The 25780-nt window shown below is 34.6% G+C and overlaps 2 protein-coding genes across 3 annotated transcripts in view; both read left to right on the top strand.

Annotated features, from left to right (window-relative positions):
* The window catches only part of LOC136030965 (techylectin-5B-like), a gene marked incomplete at its 5' end in the record, with an annotated part of 30396 nt that extends 26970 nt beyond the window's left edge, over window positions 1-3426 (top strand). Inside the window, 1 exon segment of the mRNA XM_065710110.1 lies at window positions 3170-3426. Coding sequence (XP_065566182.1) covers window positions 3170-3359 — 190 coding nt within the window.
* Window positions 3427-21831: 18405 nt separating this feature from the next.
* Window positions 21832-25780, top strand: part of LOC136030963 (protein couch potato-like) — a 191778-nt gene continuing 187829 nt past the window's right edge. The window contains exon 1 of one of the 2 annotated variants that reach the window (XR_010618401.1): window positions 21832-21977. The gene's annotated coding sequence lies outside the window, so the exon portion shown is untranslated. The remainder of the gene's footprint in view (window positions 21978-25780) is intronic. The other variant, XM_065710108.1, reaches the window with a different exon arrangement.

Here is a 25780-nt window from a genome sequence, read left to right as displayed (position 1 = left end):
CCCCCTATTTTAAAATTTGACGTTTTTTCTTAGGCTTTTAGCTTTTGATGGGTAAGGCAGCATATTACTGAAACTCTCATGTAGATGATACTCCAAAAACCTCATATCTTTGCATTTTGCCGTTTGTTCTTTTATTATAAGGTTAACAATACTTTGTTCGAAGCTGTCATTGTATTGCTCTTAGAAAAGTATTGTGTACGCATTTTACCCAGGAAAACTACGAGCAAAAGAACAGATTTGGCCTCATCACTGGAAAAGGCACGTTTGACCTTGATATACAGTACTTTTTTAAGCCTTGTTGTCTTTTTGCTGCTTAAAAAAAAACATTTGAAGAAAAGGAGCAAAAGACAGTAAGCACGTGAGCAAGTGAGAATGTGAAAACGGGAGCAGGTGCATGCGTAACTGGGAATTTATGGCGTCATTCAAGGACTAAACTAATTAGGAACTAAATTTGTAACTGATTTGGAAACATTTAAAATTTAGTTTAATTACTTTGAATTAATGTTTCTTCGGATTTCGTCTTCAGCCTAAAGTATTTTAGATAGACTTGGACATTTGTCCCACTTTACAAATCACCCGGTGTATCCTTCAGTTTTTCCCCTACCTTTCCAAGTCATTAATTGTTTATTATTATTAGTCCCCCCCCCAAAAAAAAAAGAAGTCCATATTACTTGTGTCTGATACGATGTCCTGCTCCTCAAACCTTCATAGATACCGCTTTGAATAATTTCTCAGCTTTTAAGTTTCCAGCCCCTTATTTTTTTCCGAGAAAATGAATTATTCTGTGGGGAAATTCAAGGGTCACGCTATATATCGCTCGAAATATTATCTGATCTTAGAAATAAACTTCCTTTCGCTCTCAAAACGAAACTCTAGGTTTCGTGCTGTGTTTCCATGGAAATAACATAGAATAACATTAATATTGGGAAAACAGAGACATCCTACAGTTGTTCATTTTTTGTTGTCTATTTTCGTTATCTGATTCAGCTCCTCTTTCTACTTTTTATTTCTCAAGACTAGATATAATTAATAGTAAAAATATTCGAGGTCAATAACCATAGTTTTTGAGTTACCAATTGAGTTAGGGGGGAATTGAGGGGGGGGGATCAGAGTTAAAACTAAAATGCTAGCATCTTTATAATCGTGAAACAAGCAGGAAAATCTTTCATATTCACTTTAAGGCGCTTTTTCTTCTTTGGGTGTTTCCTTTTTTAATCCTTATTCAGACGTCCACAACTCCACACTCGTATCATAAATGAATGACCTAACATTAAATTAACATGGTGCCCAATATAGGTGAGGTCCCAATTTTTTTAGTGCATCGATGGAACCCATTATGCTCCAGAACTGGCTACTGGAGACACTGCAACACTATTAGCAAAAAAGCACTATTTAGATACATCAAAGCCATTAAGACTCTATGTCACTATCAGGCTCTGAAAAATTGGTCTATTTGAAAACATCTGAAAAATATCTAGTTTTTAACGTTATGATAATATTTGTTGCCAACAAACTACCCACCAAGACCCCAAAATAAATAAACGAGAAAAATGAAACCAGTTTGTTTTGGCTGTTTGTGGCTGTTGGAAATGCCGCTGTTTGGGGCTGTCGGGATATACCAGTAGAGTTTCCATAAGGTGTTCTACAGCACAAATTAAGCCAGTGAATGTTTTCAAATACCCACCTCTATCTTCTTGAGTGAATTGACTTTTCGCAAACTTTTGAAGATTTTTCGTCCATTGAAAATAACAAAAAAAAAATGTTTTTTCATATATTTTGCTTTGTTCTCAGTTTTTAGCGGAAGCTTATCATTCTTTTCATTGGGATCACAAATATAAAAAGTTAGTATCACTAATATCACAAGTCATCAAACATTAGTTTGGTTGAGGTTAAAATGGTCATCAGCATAAGTGAGTAAGGGAATATTGAGGCCACAACGAACAAAAAACATCTGACACTGGTCTTGAGCTTCGGGGACATAATTATTGAAATAACAAGGTGACGCAATGACACCTTGCCTTGCTCCTTTCTTAACTGATACAGTTTTGTCAAGTGGCCTTGTCATTTCATCTTTCTAAAGAGGAAGTATAGGTTGTACTCGCACCTTCGCATACACATCCCTTAGAAATTTGATAATACCCGGATTTTCTCCTCTCTTAGTAGCCCTTAAAAGTATGAGGCGGTGTATTAGGGAGTCAAGGGCGCGGCAAACATCATAACCCACCAAGGTGAAACTTAGAATGTTGATTCTAAGAGTGACACTTGATTCTAAGAACGAAAATTGACTAACTTAGAATAAAAATAAAATGCTAGATGACCTAGAACTCCTGCAATAAAGTCTTTTTGAATATTATTAAATAAAAATTGCTCCGAAAAGCACTTTACAAAGAAACGTAAAGAACCATTTAAAAACTTAACATGGTCATAAATAAAGTAATATGATAACTCAAACTCAGAACGAACAGAAATTGCTAAAAATGAACAAATGAAACAAGAGAAAGACTAGTCCCTTAAACCGTCTAAAGAACCAAGTTTGTCAAAGGCTAAACCTTAATCCAGAGCCTGTGATTTTAGTTGCGTTCACTATCCATTTATAGGACCTTTTGACTATTTTGAATAAAATGGCTATGTTAAAACTTTTACTAGATGTTAATGGGAGTTAGAAATATAGCACAGGAGGGACTGGCTGTCCTTAAATCACTTTTTGTTCTTAAAAAAGGCACTAGAACTTTTAATTTGCCATTGAATAAGTCCCTTCCCCGATGTTTCTATGACAATCCCTACCACACGAAGTGGGTGAAAAGAAATTACAGGCGTATAGCTTTTTACACATGCATCACTAGAGCGCTGCCTCTGATTCACTATTGCAAGCGAGTATTGACGGACATGGAGGAAACTGTTCATCAAATCCTCCACTTTTTGTACATACCATTATATTAAGATCAATAGTCCACATTGCTCTCCGTTCTCTCGTTCAGTAGAAGCAATTGTCTGCTTCTATCCACTTCCTTTGTCATTAGTCAATACCACTAGACAATTTCTTTATCAGATAATTCCAAAGACTTTTCAAGTCGCACCCAATTCTACAACTTCCTACATGATGCCCAAAGCGTTCTTCTTTCCAAAAAGTAGAAACGGCTTGTTTTCTAACGGAAATCCTCTTTTCTAGCTGTTTTGAAGCCAATTTGAACGGAGCTTATCACCGCAAACCGATGGACAACGATTATTATCGAGGAATCATCTGGGAGATGTGGAGGGGCGACTATTCTCTAAGGGCAACAGAGATGAAAGTCCGTCCTCGTAATTTTTCTCTACAAGGTCAGGAAATGTCTGAAGATTATATTCCAGAGGACCCATAAATCTATGTTTTTATATTCTACTTGTAACGTACGCTTGTTTGTTAAAATAAAATTATTGCTTTGCTTTTCTCTCGTGGTCTGTTTTTGAGTCCTAATGAATTCTAAGGAGGAGAAACTTTGTGATATTCATTATTATTTTTAAGGTCTTATAAAGATAGAAACATATAAATAAATATTATGTTTAACTGTAAGAGTATGTAAATACAGTTTCAACCATAGAAACTAGTAAATGATTAAATAAAAAAAACAAGTTTTTTTAAATGAAAGTAAGGAGCGACATTAAAACTTAAAACAAACAGAAATTACTCCGTATATGAAAGGGGCTTTTCCTCCTCGACACCCCGCTCCTTACGCTAAAGTTTTTTATTGTTTTAAAAAGTAGAGTTGCGAGAAAGAATCAAACTTTAGCGCAAGGAGCGGGGTGTCGAGGAGGAAAAGCCCCTTTCATATACGGAGTAATTTCTGTTCGTTTTAAGTTTTAATGTCGCTCCTTACTTTCATTTAAAAAAACTTGTTTTTTTATTTAATTTCTGAAAGTTTTTTAATTAATGCATGACTGATTTTGGCTCTCCGTACATAAATTATTAAAATGAAATTTGCATATTAATTCTTTTTTTGGCTAAATGGCTTTCTCTTAGTTTTGATCAGACGATTTTGAGAAATAAGGGGTGGGGAAGGAGGTCTTGTTGCCCTCCAATTTTTCGGTTACTTAAAAAGGCAACTAGATCTTTTATTTTTAACGAACGTTTTTATTAGTAAAAAAAAAATACGTAACTTAAGAATTAACTTACGTAACAAACTTTTATATTCTTATATTTTGATTATATATATTCGGGGGTTGGTCCCCTCGTTAATACCTCGCTCTTCACACTAAATCTTGTTTTATCCCAATTCTTTAAGAATGACCCCTGAATCAGAAAGGCCGTAGAATAAATAGTTGAAATTATTTAAAAAAATTTTAGCATAAAGAGTGAAGTGTTTATCTCCTCCTAAATACCTCGCTCTTTATGCTAAAGTATTTTTAGAACCCCTCATATGCGTAATAATCTCTGTTCCTTTTTAAGTTTTAGTGCTTCTCCTTACTTTCAATTGAAAAAACTTTTTCATGTTTATATTTTCATTGTTTTTTTTTTATAGTAATGCTAGAAAGTCCTGCGCCCTTTTCATTGAATTTCTCTTCCCCCATGAAATATTCCTCCAAGGAAAGATCCTCCCATATAGCCCCCTCCCCTGAACCCCACACCCAAACCAAAAATATCCCCCTGATAACGTCGGTACACTTCCCAGTAACCATTACTGTATGTAAATATTGGTCAAAGTTTGTAACTTGCAGCCCCTCCCCCCGGAACTGTGGGGGGTAAGTCATCCCCAAAGACATAGTTATTATGGTTTTCGACTATGCGGAACAAAATGGCTATCTCAAAATTTCGATCCGTTGACTTTGGGAAAAAATGAGCGTGGGAGGGGGCCTAGGTGCCCTCCAATTTTTTTGGTCACTTAAAAAGGGCACTAGAACTTTTCATTTCCGTTAGAATGAGCCCTCTTGCAACACTCTAGGACCACTTGGTCGATACGATGACCCCTGGGAAAAAAAAAACAAAAAAAAAACAAAAAACAAATAAACACGCACCCGTGATTTGTCTTCTGGCAAAAAATACGAAATTCCACATTTTTGTAGATTGGACCTTGAAATTTTTTCTATAGGGTTCTCTGATACGCTGAATGTGATGGTGTAATTTTCGTTAAGATCCTATGACTTTTAGGGGGTGTTACTCCCTATTTTCCAAAATAGGGCAAATTTTCTCAGGCTCGTAACTTTTGATGACAATAACTAAACTTGATGAAACTTATATATTTGAAATCAGCATAAAAATCCGATTCTTTTGATATATCTTTTAGCATCGAAATTCCGTTTTTTAGAGTTTCGTTTACTATTGAGCCGGGTCGCTCCTTACTACAGTTCGTTACCACGAACTGTTTGATATTTTATTCAGAGAGTGGGTTGTTATAGACATGAAAAAAGTGCATTTTCGGAAACAAGTTTACTGGAAGAAGGGAAGGGAACAATATGGTTTAATACCTCTGAAGGAAAGGTGGGCTCCATCAGTCCGAGTTTGGCCCAAAGACTAATACGGTGCTATTTCTAAGAATTGTACTTAATCACATTTTGAATGCGTTTGCATATTTCAGAGAATTTACACAGCAGATTGATTAATTGGCATAACCTTTGAAGTTTTTAGGGGGTACAGCGTTTAGAATTATTAAGTAACAAGTTTTTTTGAAGAAGGACCTCGGGCAAATACGGGCCAATAACATTAGGGGGATAAGGCTTCACCAGTCATCCAGGATTGATCCCAAGAACCAAGCACAGTCGAGGTTTTTGTCGAATTTTGACAGGAACACCCTTTTGAGGAATAGGAATCCCCCAAGTCTTCTGACGGTGCGTTCAATTACATAATGTTTCTAGTTACTTATTACATAACCGATAAGTATATATATATATATATATATATATATATATATATATATATATATATATATATATATATATATATATATATATATATATGTATACATATATATATATATATACAAAATACTTTTTGAAGAATCCGCCATTATTACCAATGATCTAGGCACAAAGCATGTAGTTCGAGAAGCAATTGAAATCAGACTTAACATTAAAATAATAATATTTCCTTAAATAGGGATTTAGGAGAATATTCATTGAATGCTCTATAGACAAATTTAATTAAAAATGACGTTACGAAATATTATAAAAAAACAATAAATATTAATCTGTCACAAATAGACCTATAAGATCAAAAGCTAGGCTGGCATTAAAAACGTGTTTTTAAATCAATTTCTTTCATTTCAATGAATTGCCTCGTTTCATAACAATTTATTTATCAGTCCTGGTTGAACTTCGCTGAGGTAAGGATGCTGGGACTGTTTTGAAAAACTGTTCATTTTAGTTTTATTGATTTTATCCTCTTGTAAGTTGTTTTTTCTTATTGGTGTTGCTGAAGACGGCCCTTGGACATAGGGCCGAGATATTCATTCTAATTTGTTTGTTTCCCACTGTCTTTGAAGATTCCCTATTGTTCTTCTTGTTTTTGGTGTTTGTGATGGAAATGCAGAGTGGTTTCGTCGTATATATATATATATATATATATATATATATATATATATATATATATATATATATATATATATATATATATATATATATATATATATATAGTACCGGGAGCCCGGGGGCTATATATATATATATATATATATATATATATATATATATATATATATATATATATATATATATATATATATATATATAGTACCGGGAGCCCGGGGGCTTCACCGCCGGGTTCCGGGACTCAGCACACGGCAGGCTTCTACGCATGAATTTTCACTTGTCGCTTGTCTTCTAAACACAGACAATTTGACCCTTTTCTTGATGCTATGACGTCCGAATCGACCTTAAATTAGAAGCAGTTCCTAATGGAACTACTTCCAGGGGAAGGGGTCGTTCCTAATGATACCAATTCTACATGACATTTTCTAAGTAAAACAAACCAAAATGATTTGTTGACGTCAGTAGAGATAGAAGGAAAATCACATAAATCAAAATATTATTTTGATTTCTGAGAATTTTGCGAAATCTATTTCTGAGAATTTCGCTCATTAAAACACAGATTAGGCAGTTAATATTGGTAAACGATCTGTATTTTTCTTTGTTATTTAAGTTTAATATTTGACAAACACTTGATATACCCTTTATTGCTGAACAATGACCTTATAATCCTAAAATAAATAAAATATGCATGATAAATCACGGGAAGGATGGAAGAACTTCGGTTTCATATGCCCATTTATTTTGGTAAAGAGAATTATGTATTTTTCCTTAATACTTGGAATCACTAAATGAAAAAAAAAACTAATTCTAATACCCTGTCATGTACTATGTTAGCAAATCAAATGAGCATTTCTTATGACATCATATAAACATTTTCTTATATGATGTTATTCATAGAATAAATAAGATTGTTGAGTTTCGAACGCATCAACGTCTGTTGGAAGGCCCAAGAAACAAAAATTTGTAGTTGCAGTTACTATAAATGCTGATTCTTTAGAACCAGCACCTGAACTATCAAACGTGATAAGATGTGAAAATCGACATTCTGGACCATCAATTGCGACAACACTAATATGGGAAGTTAAAGCAAAGGCTATTGCTAAATTGTCTTAAGTAATCAAAAAACGTGTCAAATATTAAAATGAAGACCAAAGATACGGGCGGTTAGAAAATATAAAAAAACAACAATTAGAGCGTGTAAAAATAAAAATGAAGAGCAAAGAACTACGTGGTTAGAAGACATGCAACACCGAGCAAGTGAGCAAGTCAAAAGAAAATGAGGAGCAATGACGCACGTGGCTAGAAGATATGTGACAGCAAGCATGTAAGCGAGTCGAAAATGAAAATGAAGAGCAAATGCACACGCGGTTAGAGGAAGAGCGGTGCTTGTCAAACATGAAAATGAAGAGCAGACACACGCATTTCCAACGCAGGTCCAATAAAAAACATAATTTTACAAAGGAGCTACTTCTAATTTAAGGTCCATTTGGACGTCATGACATCAAGAAAAGGCTCAAATTGTTTGCGTTTAGAAGACAAGCGACAAGTGAAAATCCATATATAGAAGCCTGCCGCGTTCCGAGTGCCAGGACCCAACAGCGAAGCTCTCGGGCTTAAGGTACTATATATATATATATATAGATATACTACGCATTCCTTAATTTTCTGGCAAAAACAATCTTTCAGAAGTTGACGCATGGCGCGAAAATTTGACCCAATTGGTTCACCAAAATATGTCAGTGTATCTTGTGCTTTAATAGCATGTTCACCTAACTAAACATTTGTCGGGCAATCTAAACGGTGGCACTAGGAACTTTGTCTTACTCTCATTAAATCGAATATCAGTACGTTTATACTCCTTTTTGAGAATTCAAAAATTTTCCCCAATTCCAAAGGCATTTCTACTAATGTCAAGGATGTCATCCTCATAGTTAGCTTGTGAAACATCAATACCTTTAAAAATTCATGTGGTTAGAACATTCTGTTGTGGCACAATGGTAGTATTATTAAACAGGGCCGGAGAAGTAATAGCACCCTGTGTAATACAATTTTTTACTGAAATTGAAGGAGTAAGTTCCACCAGCTGAGATGGTGACCTTAACCCTGGCATTTAGCTTTCTATACATACCACGTATCGATATGATGGATACAAATATTAACTCCACGCTTATAAGCGGTCAATAACATATGCAGATGTACGCCTGTATCGAAAGCTTTCCCCTTTTCAATACCCGTGCTATTACTCTTGTAGTGAACAAATTAGGAACTATACCACAGGAGAATATCATCTGAAAGAGTAGGGCCGGATGCTCAATCTGGAGAGGGGCCCACATCTTAGATGCTTTACACAGAGGCCATCAACACCACGAGAAGTTTTCTTTTGTAGCTTAGAAATGCACTCAGTAACTCCACATCGAGTTACAATAAAACTGATCTCATCAATTGATTGACATAATCAAGCATATCAAGCTCCCTTTCATATTGATTTCACAATGATGTATGAGGCTCAAAAAACTCAATTTTGAAGTAACCATGCTACTGGTCACTGGCAGTTTTGAGAGCAATATTTGACAGCATTATAGGCTTTTGAAGTATCTATTTTGAGCAATTTTCATATGAAATCAGGATCACTAGCGGCTTTAGTTTACAGTTCGGCTACTGATTTAGCCTTGTGTTGCCTAAGCACTTTCGCGAAACGTTGTTTTGTTTTAAGACGAGCTTTCTTTAGAAAACCTTGTCTTGGCATACCATACTCCTTCTAGACATGAAACCGGAGTTTCGACGAGGTCACAAGAATCAACAAGGTCAGGGCTACTAAACCAGCCATGCTTCTCGGTTCCAAGACATACTCCCCGTATATGTACACTAGCACGATCGACAGCGCTTAGAGCGTGAACGATCTCAGCACAGTAAATATTCAGCACCGTTGGCTTCTCTACGAAGGTTAGAACGAAGGTTTGCGAAGGTTGTTACGAAGGTTTGCTTCTCTACGAAAGATTTTTTTGGAAAAGTAGATGAAACGGCACTTTGATCTTTTCCAAAATAGAATCACTACCGGATTCGTAAATATATCTACACAAGGTCAGTCAGTGGTTTCATGCGATTTACTATCATTGTCTGGACTCGGATAACTCAGTGCAATTAGTTGAACAGAAAATATATTGTTAATTGAACAGAAAATTAGTTGAACAGAAAATGATCATAGGCTTAGGGCCTCAGGTTTGGAAAGTAGAGATAAGACAGGATCTGTAATCTGATTTTGCCCCGCAAGTTTGAAGTTTGCCCCGGTCATCCCCCCTCTCAGAAGGGATCTGTTCAAAAGTGTTCGAAACGGGGAAAAACTGATTATGTAGGCCTATATCTCTATTTCCATTGATTGTTACCATTCTCATTGGCTGTTTGCCAGCTCGTGTGTTGCAGTGTGTGTTTTTTTATTAGGCACTAGAACTTTTAATTTCCGTTAGAATGAGCCTTCTCGCAACATTCTAGGACCAAAGGGTCGATACGATCACCCTTGGGTAAAAAAAAAACAACAAATAAACACGCATCCGTGATTTGTCTTCTGACAAAAAATACAGAATTCCACACGTTTTATTAATTTTCTAAAAAATCCTTGGCCCCATTAGGTCAACCTAGATGAGATCAACGTCACTTGTTGATTATTTCTCATTATTAACTAAATTGCTTTACTATCATCAATAACTCACAGAGTTTTCAAAATTTTGTATCTTTCAGCAAATAAATAAAATAAAAAAGGTTTTCAACTGCAAGTAAGGAGCGAAATTAAAACTTAAAACGAAAGGAAATTATTCCGTATATGAAAGGGATTGTCCCATCCTCAACGCTTCGGTCTTTCCGCTAAACTTTTTTTTTGTTTTAAAAAGTAGAGTTGTGAGAAAGAGTCAAATTTTAGCGTAAAGAGTGGGGCTTTGAGGAGGGGACAACCCCTGTAGATTTTTTACTTATTTCGTACATGAAAGGGGTCAATAGGGGTCTCTGATACGCTAAATCTAACGGTGTGATTTTCGTTAAGATTCTTTGACTTTTAAGGGTCGTTTTACCCTATTTTCTAAAATAAGGCAAATTTTCTCAGGCTCGTTACTTTTGATGGATAAAATTAAACTTGATGAAACTTATCAAACAGTTCGTGGTAACAAACTGTAGTAAGGAGCAACCCAGCTCAATAGTAAAACAAAACTCTAAAAAATGGAATTTTGATATCAATAGCTACATCAAAAGAATTGCATTTTAATGCTGATTTTAAATATATAAGTTTAATCATGTTTAGTCTTACCCATCAAAAGTTACGCGCCTGACAAAATTTGCCTTATTTGAGAAAATAAGGGGAAAACAACCCCTAAAACTCATAGAATCTTAACGAAAATCTCACCATGAGATTCAGCGTATCAGAAAACCCTATTTTAGAAGTTTCAGGCTCCTATCTACAAAAATGTAGAATTTTGTGTTTTTTGCCAGATGGCAGGTCACGGATGCCTGTTTATTTGTTTGTTTGTTTTTTTGTCTTTTTTTCCAGGGGTGATCGTATCGACTCAGTGGTCCTAGAATCTGGCAAGAAGGCTCATTCTAAAGGAAATGAAAAGTCTTAGTGCCCTTTTAAGTGACCAAAAAAATTGGAGGGCACCTAGGCCCCCTCCCACGCTAATTATTTTCCCAGAGTACCAAAATCAAAATTCTGAGATAGCCATTTTATTCAGCGTAGTCAAAAAACCTTAAAACTATGTCTTTGGGGACAACTTACTCCCCCACAGTCCCCGTGGGAGGGGCCAGAAGTTACAAATTTTGACCAGTGCTTACATATAGTAATGGTTATTTGGAAGTGTACAACGTTTTCAGGGGGATCTTTAGGTTGTGGGGTTGATAAGAGGGGGATATGTTAGGGGAACTTACCTTGGAGGAATTTGTCATGGGGGAAGAAAAGTTTCATGAAGAGAGCGCAGGATTTTGTAGCATTATTAAAAAAACAATGAAAAAATAAATATGAAAAAGTTTTTTCAACTGAAAGCAAGGAGAAGCATTAAAACTTAAAACGAACAGAAATTATTACGTATATGATGGGCTCACCTTCTCCTAATATCTCGCTCTTTGCGCTAAATCATTTTTAGTAATTTCAACTATTCATTCTACGGCTTTTGTGATTCAGGGGTCATTCTTAAGAAATTGGGAAAAATTTAAGCTTTAGTGTAAAGAGCGAGGTACTGACGAGGGCGTGAACCCCTTAATATACGTAGTAAAAACATGAGAATACAGAAGTTCGTTACGTAACCTAATTTGTAAGTTATGTATATCTTTTACTAATAAAAACATTCGTAAAAAATTAAAAGTTCTAGTTCCCTCTTTAACTAACCAAAAAATTGGAGGGCAACTAGGCCTCCTCCCCCGCTCATTTTTTCTCAAAATCATTCGATCAAAACCATGAGAAAGTATTTTTGCCAAAAAAATAAATATGCAAATATTGTTTTAATTATTCATCTTTGGAGAGCCAAAATCAAAACATGCATTGATTCAAAAACGTTAAGAAATTAAATAAAAAAACAATTTTTTTAACGGAAAGTAAGGAGCGACATTAAAACTTAACACGAACAGAAATTACTTCTTATATGAAAGGAGCTGCTTCCTCATCAACGCCCTGCTCTTTATTTTTATTTAAGAATTAACGACGCTTTTTACTACTAAGGTCCCTGCGTCGGCCCTGCAGCGTGATTCGATCTCTGGGTCCCGTATTACCAAGCTAAGGTCAAATCCACTGCGCTACCACAGGACGCCCTGCCCTTTACTCTAAAGTTTTCTACTGTTTTAAAAAAGTAGAGTTAAGAGGAAGAGTCAAACTTTAGCGTAAAGAGCGGGGCGTTGATGAGGAAGCAGCCCCTTTCATATACGAAGTAATTTCTGTTCGTTTTAAGTTTTAATGTCACTCCCTACCTTCCGTTAAAAAAACTTGTTTTTTTTAATATGTTTAGAATCAGCGTAAAAATGCAATTCTTTTAAGGTAACTATTGGTATCAAAATTCCATTCTTTAGAGTTTCGGTTACTATTGAGCTGGATCGCTCCTTACTACAGTTAGCTACTACGAACTGTTTGACAATATATATATATATATATATATATATATATATATATATATATATATATATATATATATATATATATATATATATATATATATAAAGGAATGGCCGCTCTTGAATGTTTTACTCGTAAAACCATTTATGTTTCACATAAATAAACATTTAAAACTACCTAGAATGTGGGGGGAGTGGGGGAGTCATCAGGAACTAATTGGCATTACAGAACTGAGAAGGAATATGGTCAATTATCAACAACAGTTAGAAGAATATGATAGCGCCGTGATTCCTGCTTAAAAAAGTGCAAATTAAACCGTCAAAAATTTGGGCGTTTTATTTCCACGTGGCTTCCTTTTTTGCGGAAAGTTTTGGAAGCACACCTCATCGGAAACAACCACTGCATCCGGAACAAACTTTATACGCCTCCAGATAAAATTGCGGATGGGTGTTGACTTTCCTCTACTTGATAGCGTGCTTTTGTGTTCCACTGAAGTGAAATCACAGTAAAAGTAAAATAAAGTGAGTAGTCACGATAAAAAAAACGAAACTAATTTTTATTTTAAAGTCGATAAACGTAATAACATTTTAGTTATAATTAGATAATAACACTATAACTATAGCTCAAGTGCCACAAATACTTATACAACAGCACAGCATTAGAGGAGGGAATGTAGAAGATAAACTGACCCCCCCCCCCAGTTACTCATGTTGAAATACACAATTTTGGTTAAATGAGTGAAAAAAGGGCTTTCCTATAGCCCTAGGATGATGCATATTTATTGTATTTAAGTAAATTTAATGACAGTTTCTTAGACAATCTGAAGTACTTTATAAATTTAGAAGAGGATTAAAAAAAAAGGTAAAGAATACGGCATTAGACTTGACAGTCCCTACTGGCGGTGCTGATCTCCGTTTCTTGGCCATTCAGCCCGGAAGTGCAATGGGAGGTTGGGGGGACCATCCTGTGCTTTTGCACACCCTTCCTGCTTACCTTCCTCAGATTTCTCCAGGTACCCATTTAGAGCTGAATCGACTTTAGCTGAGCTTACAGAGTCACGCCACTGACCCCCGTCACAAACTAAATAATTGGGTACACCAGGATTCGAACACCCGCCCTCAGACAAAGGATACCGAATCCAGCGGACCAATCCACTCGGCCAGGACGTGATTAAACAATCAGGAAGAGGATTAAACATTAATTTCCAAGAAATCATAGCAAAGGTAAAAACAAAGGTAGAAGTAAAAAAAGCAAATTATGATTTTAATCTCGATACGCGTCAAGCACTGCTCGATACGATACATCTCGATACGCGTCAAGTATCTCGATACTGCTCGATACATCTCGATACGCGTCAAGCAACGCGTCAAGCACTGCTCGAAAATGTGTACCACCTCAAGAGAGGGAATAATGTTGAAGATATGCCTCCTTCCTGAATTCTTTTGGTATGAAAAATACTATTTACTCGTGTAAAAAGGGCTTAATCCATTTCCATAACATTAGGAAACTTTGATGCATAGACAGTTTTTTAGACAGTCCGTTGTATTTCATAGATTTAGAAGCAGAATTCCAAGAAATCATAGCAAAGGTAGAAAGTGAGAATTCATAAGAAGAAGAAAAACAAAGCTTGTTTCGATTTTAGTCTCGATACATGTAACAACACTTTTAGTATTGCTCGACTAAGTATAAGAAGATTTAGATTTGTTCTTGTGAGATATTGTCGATTAAAAATCATGTTCTAGCGACCAGGAACGGTTTTGCTAGTCAACATAGCGGATGAGAACGGCCTACAATTGAAACAGTTGGCCAAACTTTTTGGTCAAATTAAATCGGAAACTTTGAGGCATTATACCATGGGAGAATTTTTTTTTCCGGTTTTTACAATTTTAGAAGAGAAAAGAGTCACACTGCCATCAAGCTTGTTATATTTATTAAATAAAAAAAAACAAGTTTGTTTTAACTGCAAGTAAGGAGCGACATTAAAACTTAGAACGAACAGAAATTATTCCGTATATGAAAAGGGTTGTCCCCTCTTCAACGCCTTGCTCCTTACACTAAAGTTTGAATCTTTCTCGCAACTGTACTGTTTAAAACAATAAAAAAAACCTTAGCGTTAAGAGCGAGGTGTAGAGAAGGGGACAAACCCTTTCATATACGGAATAATTTCTGTCCGTTTTAAGTTTTAATGTCGCTCCTTACTTGCCGTTAAATTTTTTTTTTTAATTTCTGAACGTTTTTTGAATTCATGCATGTTTTGACTTTGGCTTACCACACATGAACATATGAAAAATTAAAACAAAATTCCTTTTTTTTTTTTTTTTTGCTAAATGACTTTTTCATAGTTTTGATCGAACAATTTTGATGAAAAAAGGGGTGGGGCAGGAGGCCTAGTTGCCCTCCAATTTTGGTAACTTTAAAGTAAAGAGCGAGGCTTTAAAGTCAACATTTTTATTAGTAATATATATATATATATATATATATATATATATATATATATATATATATATATATATATATATATATATATATATATATATATATATATATATATATAGGGCAATGAAGATTTTTGATTATGTCAACTTGAAATTTCCAGGATTTGAATAATCACTGAAAAAATGTGTTAAAATTGCAAGAGTAAATACGAGTATAAAAGAAAAAACGAAATATTATTATTATAAAACCTAATTTCATTATAAGATATAAAATTCTATTAAATAAATATATATTATTATGATATAAATATAATATAAAAATCATAAAATGTTATAAAATATTAGGCTACTACCATAAAAAATTAATATTATAAATATATTATTTGAGTGATTATGAAAATGTTACCGTTTATTTTCTACATTAAGAAAAATTTGTGTTCTTGCGAAAATTATTTTTGATTCACAACTGTTATTAAACAGGTTTTTTTTTCTCGATTGTTCTACACACTGTTGATAAACAGTGTGTAGGCTATGAAAAAGAAAAACCTTAACAGAGAAAAGAATGACGCAAAGAAGTTTCAATAGAATGGTCTCTTCAAAATTAGAAGATAACTCCTGGGAACTGAATTTGAATTCAAGGGATTTGAACTTGAATTTAATTGCATTTTGTGCCACAAGTGATATATCTGAAAAAGTGCCTCTAAGAATTAGGCAAAGGTACAACAAAAAAATATATCTTTGACCTTACAAAGTGATAGTTTTTTAAAATGAAAATAATTCTTTATTTTAGACCACTTTTAAGACTGCGTAAACATAACTTGTAGCAATAAGATAAGCACAAGTCTAGAAGATGTTTATATATTTCGTTTTGTAACTGAATAATCACTTAAGAATACCTTTATTGGGAAAGCAATTTAAATATTCCTTTTAATGATTCAGTAAAATAAAACCGAATTTCAGGTTTGGGTCAGTTTGGTTATGCAACTTGATTAGACTTGTATAAATTTGTACGGGGCAAAATGATGCTAAAATTTTGTATTTTATATCAATTAGATAACAAAGAGTGAAAATCGTGCATTTAAGATGATATAAAAAAATAATAAGCCTTCAGAAGACCAGGCAAAGGACATACAAAGGGAGCCTCAGAGCCTCGGCCCTCACGATGCATTAGATTTTTCTGAATTTCTCGGCACTTCTTACTCGAATTACGGAATATTTTTACTATTGCCCCGAATAAAATTTCTGCGTACCTGCCCGGATCTGGCCCTTAGGTGCCAGACAAAATTTTGAAGGCATCAGAAAAAATTTCTTTCCTGGTATATCGCAAATTGTGTGTTTTTTAACGCAAAAACTTCAATTTTTAGGGGAAGGTCTTTGAAGTATTTGTATCCCTCCCTCAATCATTTTATATATGTAGCTATGAATTAAACTGGCTAGTCCAACCCAAATATGGTGATACCTCCTTCCATCATCAATATCTATTTCTATATAAAATGATTCCAGACAGACATGGGACCGTCTGTCTGGAATCCATTCCCACAGCAAGCTAAGGAATCAGAAAGTTTTCCTCGGCTGAAACGTCGCCTCAAGGCCCAACTTCTTAACAATTGGTAATGTTTGAGTATTTTAGACTGAGAGAAGGGTATCTCCTCCCCCCTTATTTTGTTAAAATGTTCATTAGTGTTTTGTTTTGTTTTATTTTTTTGTGTTTTGTTTTCTTTTTTTGTAGTTTATTTATCTTATTTATTTATTTTTTATGATAAGTTAAACGTTTTAAAGAAATGGGTCGTATTTGATGTCAGCTATACTTACAGGGCATTGTGGCCTGTTTTTTTTTTTTTTTTTTTTTTTTGCTGATGAATGAAAGTTTATAGTATTGTTTTTGAATAAAATTACCTACCTATCTACCTACATGTTGTTAATTAACAGCGGCAGTTTTTTTCTTGCCCTCAAAGATGTGCTTTTTAGCCCCTATATTCTATTGTTTACTCCAGACATGCTAATCATCATAAAATGAAATTTATCAACCGCCTGTTTGTAGCTCAGCACCTGACATCAATTATAATTAAGCCATAATTTATTTTCCATATCTAGCCCATCATCAAGCACCCGCATTGTTTATCATTGAGTTCTGTTTCATTCATTATCTCATTTCTAAAGCATAATCTCTTAGAAAAATTAATAGCTCTTTGTTTAAACAGTTCGAAGAGGCTTTGAATTTTTTTTCTCTTTTGTTTTTCTGGACTAGAGAAGCGGCCTTGTGGTCACTATTCTTCCCATAGTGCCTGTCTTAAATCTGGATTATATAGTTACAGTTCTTTTTCGACTTTGAGGGCATTCCCACTCTCTGTAGCACAGTATAAATATCCAAATGCCACTATTGTACAATGTTCCAGCATGTTTCGCCATATCATGTCAGGGTACGTCAAATTACGCTGTGCCACTTCTTGGTACACTGTTTCACATTTAACCGGGCTCTGCCGTGGTCGTGTACCACTCTGTAAAGCAGGGCGGAGGAGACTCATCGTGGAATAAATTTTGAGTACTGCCTTTTTCTGCGACAAAATGGATGAGCAATTTTGTTCTAAATAGTCGAAAGGTACAAAACTATACTCCAATGGTGACATGACCTTAAAACCCCCCTGGGGCATGTATTGTAATTTATGTAATTTCCCCGCATTATTTACAAATCGGATATGGGTGCGGCATCCGCCACAGCCTAGTAAAGAACAGACTCTAGCCCAGAGTAACCGAAAATTCAAGACGCATTTTGAAAAAAAGCATTGCTGTACTTTTGAAAATGCTCTCGGATTGGGAAACTGCACCATTAAATCAATGTAGTCAAAGACTCATTTAGGACAAAAACTGTTCCTTAGCCTGAGCAACCCGTCCTGAACAAAAGGGTCATGTGGTTCATAACATGAGTAGGATTTCACTAGAACGTCTCACCGTATGACAAAATTGTTTGAGCTACCGTCTTATAATAGAAGACGCAACAAAAACATTCAGGTTTCTCTTAGTTAGAGTCTATTAAAGAACCAACTGCTGGGAATCAGGCAGTGGAGTCACTCAAGGATGATGTCATACCCCAGGGAAGCAACTTTTGCAAAAGATCGTGTGTTATTATATTTTACTAGCTGTTGGGGTGGCGCTTCGCGCCACCCCAACACCTAGTTGGTGGGGGCGCTTCGCGCCCCCCAAAGCCCCCCCGCGCGCGTAAGTCGTTACGCGCCATATTAGTTACGCGCCATTGTAGTTGTGTCCCTATGTCCCACCTGTGAATATAGATATATATATATATATATATATATATATATATATATATATATATATATATATATATATATATGTTTTTAACTACGTAAAACTTGCGAATATACAACATTCTTTGCTGTCCCATTGTCTGTGCATATAAATAGATTGTCAGGTTTACCGACTCTTGAACATGCAACATATAATGGTCAATGGGAAAACAATCCGTATTCAGATCTATACCTCATGATTCTAATGATTGCCCTTGAGCTTTGTTGATGGTGATTGCTAATCGACCATTCCCTGAGTCGCCATCGTCATTTATATATCCCCCTGTGCACCCCGGCGTCCCCTTTGTAGTTATGTCCCTGTGTCCCGGTCGTCATTTATATTCCCTGTGTCCCGGTCGTCATTTGTGTCCCGGTGTCCCAGTCTCTGATTTCTCTTGAGTGTCCCGGGCGTCATTTATATTCCTTGTGTCCCGGTGTCCCGGTCGTCATTTATATCCCCCTGTGCCCCCCGGCGTCCCCGTTGTAGCTGTGTCATTTATATTCCCTGTGTCCCGGTCGTCATCCCGGTATACATTCGTTTTTGAATTGGTATATGATGAAATAAATTTTTAATTTTTTCCCTTTTTTTTCCTTTTAGTTTTTTTTTATTGGTTTTGACCTTTTTTTAGGTTTTTTAGTTTTTTCTTTTTTCTTTTTAGTTTTTTTTTGAAGTTTTTATCTTTTTAGTTTTTTTATTTTTATTTATATTTTTTTAGTTTTCTTTTTCTCCTTTATTTTTCAGTTTTTTTCCTTTTTTTAGTTTTTTTTTCTTTTTAGTTCTTTTAGTTTTTACCTTTTTTAGTTTTTTTAGTTTTTTAGATGAAAATTTTTTTAGTTTTATTCCTTTTTTTCTTTTCAGTTTTTTATTGGTTTTTACCTTTTTTTTTAGCTTTTTTAGTTTTTGTTCGTTTTTTCTTTTTACTTTTTTTTTTAGTTTTTATCTTTTTTATTTTTTTTTATTTTTATTCTTAATTTTTTTTTATTAGTTTTTAGTTCTTTTTGTAGTTTTTGCCTTTTTTAGTTTTTTCAGTTTTTTTTTTAGTTTTTAGATTTTTACCTTTTTTAGCCTAACCAGGATTTGAACCTGGGACCTTCATTCTCCGTTCTGACACCCTCTCTCACCGAGTGACTACTCCAGCATGTTCATTTTGGTGTTTTAAATGGTATATTATTAACCAAATTAATGTGTTTTACAATATACTAAGCATCGTCATAACAAAAATGACGACAACTAATTTCATGACGTCAGTCAACACAGAAATTAAGTTCTGAAATTAAGTCATGAAATTAGTTGCCGTCATTTTTGCTTTGACGGTGACGTCATTCACGTTATATAAGACATATGTTCACGTAGAAATCTATTAATGTTCAAGTTTACAATGACTGATGAAGATGCTCAATGAGTCTATGCCAAAAAACTTGCTGCTGATAGAGAAAGTCAGAAAAGAAAGCGTGCCGAGGAACTATCAGCAGCAAGTTTTTTGGCATAGACTCTTTGAGCATCTTCATCAGTCATTGTAAACTTAAACATTAATAGATTTCTACGTGAACATATGTCTTATATAACTTGAATGACGTCACCGTCAAAGCAAAAATGACGACAACTAATTTCATGACGTCAGCCGACACAGAAACATGACGTCACCTGACAACTAATTTCATGACGTCAGCCGACACAGAAACATGACGTCACCTGATCCACAGATCCACAGACAGACAACTTATTTTTATATATATAGATTACATCTTACTTAAATAGTGAATAAAATGACAGTCATAAATCAACTTCGAATGGTGATTAGGGCTCATTTGCCAATTTATTTTAAAGACAATTTTTAAATTTTCTTTTACCATTGTCAGGGATTCGTTGTTTAGTAAATAGCCTTCAATCCCGAAACCATTGATGGTTTATGTAAGATATCATTCTTTCTATAAAATTTGCTTGAATAAACTGACAAGTGATGTTTTCCATTATCTATAAAATTTTAAAACTTGGCCTTTTAGTGAAAACTAAGCTAGAGTCCAAATTTAAGAAGTTTTAGGTTCTTCAATAGTGTCCAACCCGTTTGGAGCAAGGATCCAAAAAACACACATAATAAATACATATATGGCCCTTAGGCTTTTGAAATACACTTATCTATCTATCTATCTATATATCTATACAAAAAAATCCACCTTAAGCACTTATATATGTAAGTAACAAGGGACTGCACTTGCCATGGTGAACAGAACAACAGTTATTTTTTTTAAATTCTGTTTAAAATAATAACTTTAATATCAGTTTACTATTTAGTAAACCTTTTTGTGTACCTACGAATTATTCTATACACTCAAAGATCAAAGAAAATAGTAATATGCTATTTAAAATATTTAACGTGGACCACTAAAAAAATTTATTATAACTATTCAAGAATTTTTGATTTCATTCATATGGAAAATATTTTTCCATAATTAAGGTCCTAAAAGAATTTCTCAAACTTGTGACCTATCTAAATCGTTTTTTGGGACAAACACTCATTGATATTGCTCTCGATATAGACGATATAGCCGGTCATCACCCCCTAGCCCTTCCTGGCAGTGCAAATGCCCCTCTCCTTCTGATCAAGACCATTTCCAGGGGGTTACCAGGCTAGAAGCCCTCCTCTCAAAATGTTTGTCCGTCTCGTGAAAACGTAACAAAATGCCTGCTCTCCCGTTTCCAGGTGGTTACCAGGATGGAAGCCCTCCTCCTGAAATTCTTGTCCAACTCGTAAAAACATAACAAAGTGTCTATAAACAAATCTTTGCTCTGCTTCTAAAATTTCTTTCAACATCCCCTTTCCCCGCGAAAATATACCCGAACACGAATAAAAATCCTGGATGCGCCTTTAGTTCTGGAATCCATCCCCCCTAAGGCTCCTTTGTGCACCAATTATCTTTTATAATTTTATTGCTTAATCACACCTTTTGTTATATTGTCATCAGTTTTTTTTAACAACATTGGAAACCTATTGATGTTTTTTGGGGGAAGGGTCTTATAATACCTAAAAAAGTGTATACTCGGGTTGCGCATTTTATTCTTCTATGTCCACTTGAGGGAATTCACAGTCTTCCCACTTTCCCTCGTGTTTTGGAGTAAGGTATACGTGGACTGAATTTTCGACTTCAGTATTTGCTATTGAGAGCTGTTTCCCGTGAACAAAAAACGTATTGATGTTTTTTTGGGGAGGGTCTTATAATACCTAAAAAAGTATATATTCAGTGTATGGATTTTTTATCAGAGGTTTTCTATGTCCACTTGGGGGAATTCACAGTCTTCCCACGTTCCCTTGCTCTTTGGAGTAAGGTATACGTGGACTAAATTTTAGACTTCAGTATTTGCTATTGAGTGTTGTTTCTCGTGTCTCATTTCGTTCTTAACTGCTATAAGTTTTTCTTCAATCAGTCACGGGAAACAATTGATTATTTCTGTTTTTTTTTTGTTTTTTTTTTGTAAATTCCTTTTTTTTTGCAGAACAACAGCTGATGATGACCATCAGACCTTTGAAGTCGTTAGAGCGTGACATCGCCACAGCGCGGAAGTGGAAACCTTATTGCTAAAGCACTTTCATCTCAGTGTATCTGTTAGTGAATGATGTTTTGACGGATATTTACGTAAACTATTGTTCTAAACATTATCTGGTAAATATTTCACTTTTAGTAATGAAACAGCTATGGCAGTATGGTTAACTGTTTCGAAACTATTGCCCTTTTATTTAGAGTTTTTAATAAACATCTTAATTTTCCAATGAATATCCATGAATGGATCTAACAAAAAACTATGGAGGCTTTCCTCCACTCCCTTCTCTCTTAAGAGACACCCCTCCCTTAATAGGTACCACTCCTCCTCCCTAAGAGGCGCCCCTGCTTTAGGTTTTACAATATTTTTTTTATAAATTAATGTATTTTAGGAAGCCACCTAGCATTTTAGTTTGGCGGCTCCATAAAAGAAGACAACTAGGCCTAAATAAAGTAGTGCCATTAGATTACCTATTTTATGTTCTTTCCAAATATCATGTTTACATCTCTGGAAACTCACCCCTCCCCTGACGGTCGTATATATATAGCACAAGGAGCTCATGAAAAAAAAAAAAAAACTAAATCTATGAAACTTTTGCTTTATAGTTTGAAGAATGTTTCTATTAATCAGGTTATCAAGTTTCCCTCTAGTACATATTTTCAAATCGGTAAACGTATCACAATTCAAATAATTGACTTACCAATAAAGTGAACATACCACTCGATGCCTTTTCGCAAATTCAAATTTAAGCACTTTTTGAGCTCTTAAAAATATAAAATTTTCAATTATAGTATGAGTTATCGCTCGTTTTCGACAAAATAATACTACATTTTCTCAGTGCCAAAATTATTTATAGTTAGGTTAGGCTAGGTCGAAAAGTACTTAAATTGAATTTGCTATAGAAGTGATTATTATATTCGTAAAGAACTTAAAAAAGCATCGAGTGGTATATTCACTTTATTAAATCATTTCAAGTCATATTTTATCCATATTAGATTGTACTTATTAGGGTGAAAATGAATTTCACCGAGTCTAGACTGAACCTACCCGCTAAACGACATGACACATGAAGAACGACAAGGAAAAATATAGCATAAACTAAGGAATCTAATGCTACTACTTTGTATTTATCAAGATGATTCTCAAGATATTGCCCTGGCTCCCGTCTGTACTCCTTCACTGTTTCTGAACCTATAAATAATGCATAAACACAGGTCTTAACTTTGGGAAAAGAAGCTTTTTCCACCCCCTTACCTCCATCCCTCAAGCCTATGCGCACTTAAGTGAATGAAGTGACAATAATTTACGAAAATTAAAGGGGTTAAGATGTATTTTTCAAACCTAGGATGGGAGGAGAGCAAATTTGCCACTTTTTTCAATGAAAATACCCCAAAAATATATTTTTCAAAATAAAGGAAGGGTGTATTGGGACACGTACCCCTCCCACCTCATGGACACCGCTGCGTCAACGTTCATATAAAGGTAAAATCAGACAGGAACTCCCAAAATAATTGGTTCTAGAATCTAGATTTACTATACAACTATGTCATAAAATCTCTATTTAGGTTTAAATGTGTTCGTTAAATATTAAAATTCAATATATTATTTAAGATTATATAGAAGCTTACAGTCTGGTGTAGGTGGGGCCTTGTTCCAGAGGCAGCTTACGTATGTTGTGTCACATTATCTCTTATTCCTACACTTACATCTAATAAATGGTTATTAACGAGACTCACATCTTATACTGGGTCCTACATTTAGGATTACTATTTATATGGGCATTAGAGTTTACAGTCTGGTGTAGCCTTAGTTGAGTTGGTATTTCTTGTATTTGTACTGCGACAAGCCTATGACTTTCTCCTGTGTTGAATAAAAAAAAAAAAAAAAAAAAAAAAAAAAAAAAAAAAAAAAGAATATCATGACTTTCGTATTCGTATAATAGGACGTCTTAAAATTGCCGTGCATAGAAAGGTAAAGAAAATTCTTCGAGCACCATCCAAGAAACAAATTCCTTCAAGGATCAATATCTTAAAATGGTAAACAGTCAAAATGCTTTGAAAGAATGGCAAAATGCATTAAAAAATTTAAGACTAAAAACTGAGCATTGTTTTAATTGTCGTATACATGAGTGCTTCGAAGGTTAGGCCTACTTATGTATTATAGCCACCCCACTCAAGATGTGAAGCCAGGTTAATCCTAACAAAATGTACCAAAATATGGCGCAAATATAAGACTTTAGTAACAAAATCATGGAAACAACAGCAGAGAATAATGGCAATCAGGCCACCCAGAACGCATTGTATTAAATAACTAACCTAAATAACAACTCAGTATATTAAATATTTAATTAAAATATACCCTTACTGAGACCAAGCTAATTATCCAGGGCTTCTATTTTAGGAAGATTACCCTATTTTAGGGAGAAACCACTTCTTTTAAGGATGCTTATTGTGAATCTAGGGATAAAGGGAAATCTGGGGTAAAGTAAGGATTTTCAGGGAAATCGTAGAGTAGGGATTTTAAGAACGCCAACCAAAAGTCTGTTGCAAAGCAGCTTCAGTTACCAATGTTGAAAAATTGGGTAGAGATAAAGAGTGTCAAACAAGTCAAAGAAAAATACTCAAAGAAAAAAGATACTTAATTAAACTGTTTTATGTGTTCTTGGTAGTGTAAAAGATGTTTATATATATAATTATCTGAAGTAAAAATAACAATTTGATGCTGCGCTGTGCTTTTTTTCGTTAAATTGTATGGAAATTTAAGGCAAAATATCCCGTTTTCTAGGGAGCGAAATCAGACCTAAAGACAGGGAATTTTACGGAAAACTGATATAAAAATTGGGAAAATTGAAATCGAAAACTGGAAGCACTGTAATTATCTCCGATTACAGCTTAGAAACTGTTTTTTCTCAGATGAAGGACCCGAGTGGGGAGCTATAATACATAAGTACCTCTTAAAGTCCCTAATGTTTTTTTTTTTTGGTTTATACAACTGTAATTTGGTTTGTATGACACTAATATATTAAGCACCCTACCTAACCTGAAATTCTCTTTTAAAATAATTTTCTGTTTATATTCAGTTTTGATATTTAAAGTATAGAGTATTGTAACTTACAAGAATGGGAACTGGTGAAAGTGTCGAGAGTAAGCACCAACAACGTTGAACGTTTTTCCTTTCTAATGCGTATAGAGTATTGGGAACTGGTGAAAGTGTCGATAGAAAGCACCAACAACATTGAATGTTTTTCCTTTCTCGGCATATTTCACTGGATTAATAAGGCAAGATCTGTGTAATTTGCAAAAGAAGTATAATAACAAATGTATGATCTCAATTTCTGATAAAAAAAAATACGAAGTATGAAAAAAAATTGCCAAAAGAGGCCTAACTTTAGACTGGTGATTTTTTTCAACAATAGATTAAGTTCCCACTCTTGCAATTTACCCATGCTCTTTGTTCCAAAGTTTTAAAATTAAATGCTTGAATCAAGTCGTGAAATTAATTAAAACAAAGTATAAATAAAGATATGAATTACTTTAAGTAGTGGTAAGAAATAATAAGTGCATATGCAACCAGAGAAAACAAGTTTTTCATTTTTTTTTGTCTCTATCTCTGGACTCCCAGCCAGTGAGATTTGCGGGAGATATCATGGAGTATGTTTCGTTTTTGTTCAAATTTTCGCTGAAAAAAATAAACCAATGAACATTGAATTCTTTCGTATAGTCCAGGGGTGAAAAGTATATTCTTGGCTTACTCCCAAAGTCCGACAAATTATTGTCGCAAGCAAGCTGCATTACTTTTTAAGTACGTATGAGAAATGGAAGCACAATAATCCCGCCTTTTTTTAATTTTATTGGTTCTTCTGTGCGATATTTTAAGCCAGTAAAAAGAATGGGAAGTATAGAGTCACGATATTTTTTACAAATAG

Source organism: Artemia franciscana, chromosome 9, assembly GCF_032884065.1.
Source record: "Artemia franciscana chromosome 9, ASM3288406v1, whole genome shotgun sequence".
NCBI lineage: Eukaryota > Metazoa > Arthropoda > Branchiopoda > Anostraca > Artemiidae > Artemia > Artemia franciscana.
This window is presented reverse-complemented; position numbering and strand designations above follow the sequence as displayed.